The 5,670-nt window shown below is 38.0% G+C and overlaps 1 protein-coding gene across 1 annotated transcript; it reads right to left on the bottom strand.

The window, feature by feature from the left end:
* Positions 1-508: 508 nt before the first annotated feature.
* Positions 509-3,606, bottom strand: LOC109020512 (DNA damage-repair/toleration protein DRT100). Its single transcript, XM_019003017.2, has one exon. It carries the CDS (start codon positions 3,367-3,369, stop codon positions 1,576-1,578), a length of 1,794 nt encoding a protein of 597 aa, XP_018858562.1. The 5' UTR covers positions 3,370-3,606; the 3' UTR covers positions 509-1,575.
* Positions 3,607-5,670: the final 2,064 nt, after the last annotated feature.

Genomic DNA, 5,670 nt, shown 5'->3' with positions numbered 1-5,670 from the left:
TTGTACATAGAAACACTAACAGTACTATGCTTTCTAATCCGTGTATACCTCTTGTAGCATGAATATATATCGATATATATATGAATAAAATTACTCTCAAACACTCTCACGGTGTATGAATTATTTTCACAAACACAAGGTGTTCAATTTCTTCATAAATTTGCTTCTTTCTGGCTATGCACCAAGAAGAAGCCTGCAGAAGAGACGCTCTCATTCTCTCTCACACGGTTAGATTAATGTTTCGATTAGTCTCAATTTCGTTTTTGTTTGTTGTAATGCTAGGAATGATTCTTTGTGCGATATATCTGCTGAAGGCATAGCTTTTTTTTATATGATCCAGCGATAACTTTAGGAAGGTCCATACGGAAGCTCATTCTGGTTCAAAGGATTTAAAACGGTATAACTCTTTCTACAGTTGCTCTAAATTTTACTTTTTTGGCAGGAGTTTTAATTTCGGTTGGTTTCCTTTTATTTTTGTTTTTCGGTTTTTGGGATAATGAATCTTAGGTTGCAATTGATGGTGTTGAGAAGTGGAAATCCTTGACTGACGAGGTGAGTTTTCAATTATTTTGGTTCCTTCAAAGTTGAATACCAAATTCTATGAAAACAAGGTTTACCAGAATAAAGCTTCCGAGCTTAAGGCTGAGTATGACCGGGCCTCTTGGAGAGTTACGATGCTGAAGATGAAGATGTAGGCCATCAGTTTTAGATATTGCAAAGTTAATACTTTTGATTCTGAGCTCATTTTACTTGAACTATGATATTTTTTTCCTAGTGTGTAGTTTCTGGTTTTGGTCATTTAGGCTATTTATATTGGTTTCATTCTGAATAAGCGGCTTCCTTTTCTTACCTTTGGAGGTTGATGACTGATGAGGTTCTGGGAAGGAGCATCTGATGGAGAGCAGGACAGATTGCATGTTGAATTTTCATGTCTGATGATTAGTTCTTGTCTCCTGTAAATTTGGATTTGGTTTAGTCTAGTAGTTTCGAGGGTAGATTTTAAGGGTTTTCTTAAGGGTTATATTTTTGGTTGGTTTGGGGTATCATATGACATATATATTTCATCTTAGAATGTTACACTTGTTGGTTAACTTGCCAAGCATGTGGCTTAACTCATTTCCTTGATATATCGTATTATGGTAGTCCTGGGTGGCTGTTTCTTCTTCTTCTTCTTCTTCTTCTTCTTCCTCCTCCTCCTCCTTTTCCTTAAGATTTCTCTATTGGCTGATTATGTTGAGCTAAATATCAATTGTTGTGACATTCTTGGAGCTTATCTTGGTTATGATTCACATTGATTTGTTTTGCATCAATGCTTCTGAAGCACAGATTCTTTGGGATGGATGCGCTTGCACTTATTAGTGGTATTGCTTTGGAGTTCTCTATTTTTGGGCAAGGAGTAGAAAGTAGTAATAAATTATTATTTCTACTAAGTGGAACTGACAATAAGCTGTAAGAAGATGAATGCTAGAATAATAGACCAACTGGTGCAGAAAGCCGAACCTATTCCCTCTTCTCTCCTGTATGATAATGCTCTCATGTCGTGAGCATATCCCATTGGAGAATGGAGTCAGCATCTTACTGGCCCATTTTCCCTTGTTTCCATTTCCTACAAGGTGGCAGGGGTTTGCCACACAAGCACAGATTGTAGGCGTAGGCAGCAGCCGGGAAGATATTATACGGCCTCCCTTGTGGTATCTCTCCACAGAGTCTGTTTGCTCTGAAGTTTGCATGTCTTAGACCTTCGATCCCCAGCAAGCTACTTGGGATTTTTCCTGTGAGCCCATTTATGGACAGATCAAGCCATTGAAGTTTCAGCAATAGGCCTAAACTTGTAGGGATGGTGCCGTTAATGTGGTTCCTCGAAACATCTAACCTTTCAAGTTCAATCAGGTTTGAAATTGAACTGGGGATGTGGCTTGCAATCATGTTGCTTGCTACATTGAGCACTTTTAAGTTCAAGCCTCCACTAAATTCAGGAAGCATTCCACTAATGTGATTGCCAGATACATCTATAACCTCCAAAAAGTGGCTCGTTTTGTTATTCAAGATCCTTGAGAGAGAGCCAGTAAGCTGATTTGAGTGAAGATCGATAGAAGAGAGCCCACTGGGAAATCTTATTTCTGAAAGATCTGAACTCAATTGGTTGGCTGAGAGCTTGACTTTTTGCAAATTGGACATATTTGCAAAGAAATTAGAAAGGCCATCTGTAAAATAGTTATCGGATAGGTCTACAGAGCTCAGGGAATCAGGTTTTGTAAAGCGTGGAAGGGCTCCTCTCAGTTTACATCCGGCTAGATGGACAGCTGAAAGTTGTCTGCTTCTGATCCAATCAGGAACTGCTCCTAAACTGAGATTGTTGTAGGACAGGTCTATCGACAACAAAGAAGGAATGCCCCTACCAAAGGATTCTGGCAAAGGATCTGAGAGTACATTTCGTGATAAATTAAGGTTCCAAAGGTTCTGTAATCTTGAAATGGTTATTGGAATATGACCCGTAAACCGATTAGCATTCAATGAAAGGCTAGAAAGGGATTTAAGCTCCCCTATCTGGTCTGGGATTTTTCCTGTGAGTTGGTTATTGCTCAAGGACAAGTCCAATAGATTGTTCAAGTTGAACAAGGAAATGGGTAGCTGCCCTGATAATTGGTTATTGGAGAGGTCGAGAAAGGTAAGGTTCAGGAATTGCCCAACAAAATCTGGGATTAGCCCAGACAACAAATTGAAGCCAAGGTCCAAGGACTGCAGAGAATGGAAATTTTTGAAATTGGCTGGGATTGGACCACTTAGAAAATTTCTTGCTAAATTTATATATTGAAGATTCCTGAGATTCCCTAGGCTTGGAGGAATCTGCCCCCTCAAATGGTTCCCACTAAGTGAGAGGGTCTGGAGTACGGACAAACGGCCCAAACCTGAAGGAATGTTCCCTTCAAGGTAATTGTCTTCTAGGACCAACTGGGTGAGGTGGGCTAGATTTGAGAAGCTCTCAGGAATCGGACCTCTAATATGTTGCATCCCAGTTATAGACATTACCTCCAAGAAGCGCAAACTGCCCAGAGAAGGGGAGAGAGTGCCCTTCATGTAACTGCTACTGTCCCTATCCGGTCTTTGCAGTATCAATCCAGTAACCCTCCCTGTAGCCAGATTACACTGCACGCCCTCCCAGCCTCCGTCACAGCAATCGTTTCCCGTCCAGGAAGAGAGAAAATCGGTGGTGTCCTTCACGATTCTGGCTTTGAAGCTGAGAAGAGCAGCTCTATCTGCTACTGAGCAAACTGCGGTTTGTGAGGTTGTTTGAGGTAGCGACTCCGACAACATAAAGAAGAATGTAAATATCAGCCAGATATTGAAAATACATCTCAGGCTTTGCATTTTGGAAGGTGGGTCTTATTAGGTCAGGAAAATTGCTGAAAAATGCAAGGAAAGTTCTCAGTAACTTGGGATCTGACGGGAAGACACTGAATGGGGAAAAAAATACATTCTACTAGGAAAAAGAAGTGGTAAAAGTTGCAGAGAGACGAGTTTATTCTATTCCTTCACGTAGAAAGGAGGCTATAATCATGAAAGTCTGACTGACAACTATAATCTGGTTGGAGGTCTGCAAAGAGTCTGAACAATGTCCCCTCTTATTTATAGGAACCAAAAGTAATTGTTTTGTTTTGTTTTTATGAAAAGAAAAATTATTTTTGATGGGTAAATTGATTTAAAGACATTCACATGGACATATGTGACCGTTTGACGGCTCACGAGGATCCTAATTATATTTGAACGTTGGAGCGCACTAGATTCAAATTCTACTTCATTTTTTTAAAAATCAACCATATTTTGCTGCTATTTAACCATCATGCTTTTTAAATTTTGTCCTAATTTGGCCGAGAGTGAAGCAATATGTTTAGAGGCGTGCTAAATTTATGAAGAGATTTTTAGAAAAAAAAATTAGAAATTGATGTAGTTTGATGTGAGTTTATAATTTAGGTGATGATATATATATATATATGTAATATTTAATTGAGTTTATAAATTTATGAAATTTTTCATAAATTTAACGTGGGGAGGGATGACGGAGCATAAATTATTGTATTTGAGGTAGGGGGGCCGGTAGCAGGGTTAAGCTCCGGAAATTTGCGTGTAATCTCAATCAAAATTGTGATGACGAAAGGAATGTTTTTGGGGTACAGCCGAGCAAAAATTGTGGAACTAGCACCCACCTTTACGTTTCCGCTTAAACTTTAAAGCACGTAGAAGGAATATATGATTATGGGCTTTTTCCTGACATGGAGGGGAAGGCTAGCTAGCTGCTTGCTTTTCTCAGTTGTTAAAAAGGGATTAGTTTATATTAAACTCCAGATTGTCTTGAATCGTTGCTTTTCTGTGTGCTAGTAAACGAAGCAAAGCACACATATATATACATATATACATATATATATATATATATATATTCTTGAAGAAAATGGGATTGCATATCGAACAACCAACCCCACACACGACTCTCGCAATACACTACACTAATTATACATATATTATAAACTCAGAAATACAATAAGTCTGGGACATGCAGCCTGCTGTGTGGTTCTTTGCATATTCGCGTTTTTTCAAAGATAATTCTTATGCTCTATTAGTCAAAATTGTTGAATTTTTTGCCAGACATTTTGTGAGACTATCATTCTTGAATCTTGACTTACATGCATGCTCTTTAGTTTTGATACCTTGTTTGGAACTTATTTCACGTCAAATGTCTATTCAGATTTTAGTTTTGTTTAGGATAAAATTCAGGGAACTGACATTATAACATTCTCGTGAATTAAAAATTGGTTAACAGATAATATTAACCAAATCTTGATCAGTAGAAACTTTTATTTGGTAAGAGACAATATGATGATGGGTTAGTAACGTACGTATTGTTACAGAAAATGTTTAAGTACTGTGCAAGTGGGTCAGTAAATTTGATGGTGAGAGACCTAGAATTAATTAATTGGTGCTTAATAATCTTCCCTAATGACTCCTTAATGATAATATAAAACTGTCTTATTCTTTCTTCAATCAGTCTCAACTCTCCCATCACTACTACATTGGAGAGAAACTCGCAAACTGTGCTGGGCCTGCTGATTGATGTGGGCCTGAGGACCGGTGGTACTGTGGGACCATGCCATCCAAGAAAATAATTGAAAAATAAAAATGATATTTACTTAAAGAGTAATTCTAGAGAGAAGCCATTATAACAGTGCACACTTTGCACTCATTGTGTGACTGTTTCTAGTTGATTGTTTTTAACACTCACTTGAGAAGATGTGTGGTCTACATGATATCACATCATGTGTGTAAAATGTATGCTATCAATAGTGGTTTCTATCTATATTTATTCTTACTTAAATAGTATTGTGCATTGCATTTCTAGAAGGCAATGAATGACAACAAAATTCACTCTTGCTGATCAGCACTACTGTCTCCTCTTACATTGCACAACTTGACCACAATGATTTGAACTTTTTCTTTGTGGTGTAAATGAACAGTGATGAATATCGAATTTATACATAGTACTTTGGATTAAGTTGTTGCATGGAGGCATGAAAGGTTTGAGTGGAATATGAACTGTACTCTGTCCTGTTTGCAAAATATGAAAATGATGGGATGTTTGTGTATCTGTTATAGGTTTTATTCGCGATTCAAGATTTG

The sequence above is a fragment of the Juglans regia genome, chromosome 6 (assembly GCF_001411555.2).
Source record: "Juglans regia cultivar Chandler chromosome 6, Walnut 2.0, whole genome shotgun sequence".
Lineage (NCBI taxonomy): Eukaryota > Viridiplantae > Streptophyta > Magnoliopsida > Fagales > Juglandaceae > Juglans > Juglans regia.
This window is presented reverse-complemented; position numbering and strand designations above follow the sequence as displayed.

Excerpts from the sequence above, each read along its gene's own strand:
- LOC109020512 (XM_019003017.2), bottom strand. The coding sequence starts at position 3,369 with ATGCAAAGCCTGAGATGTATTTTCAATATCTGGCTGATATTTACATTC.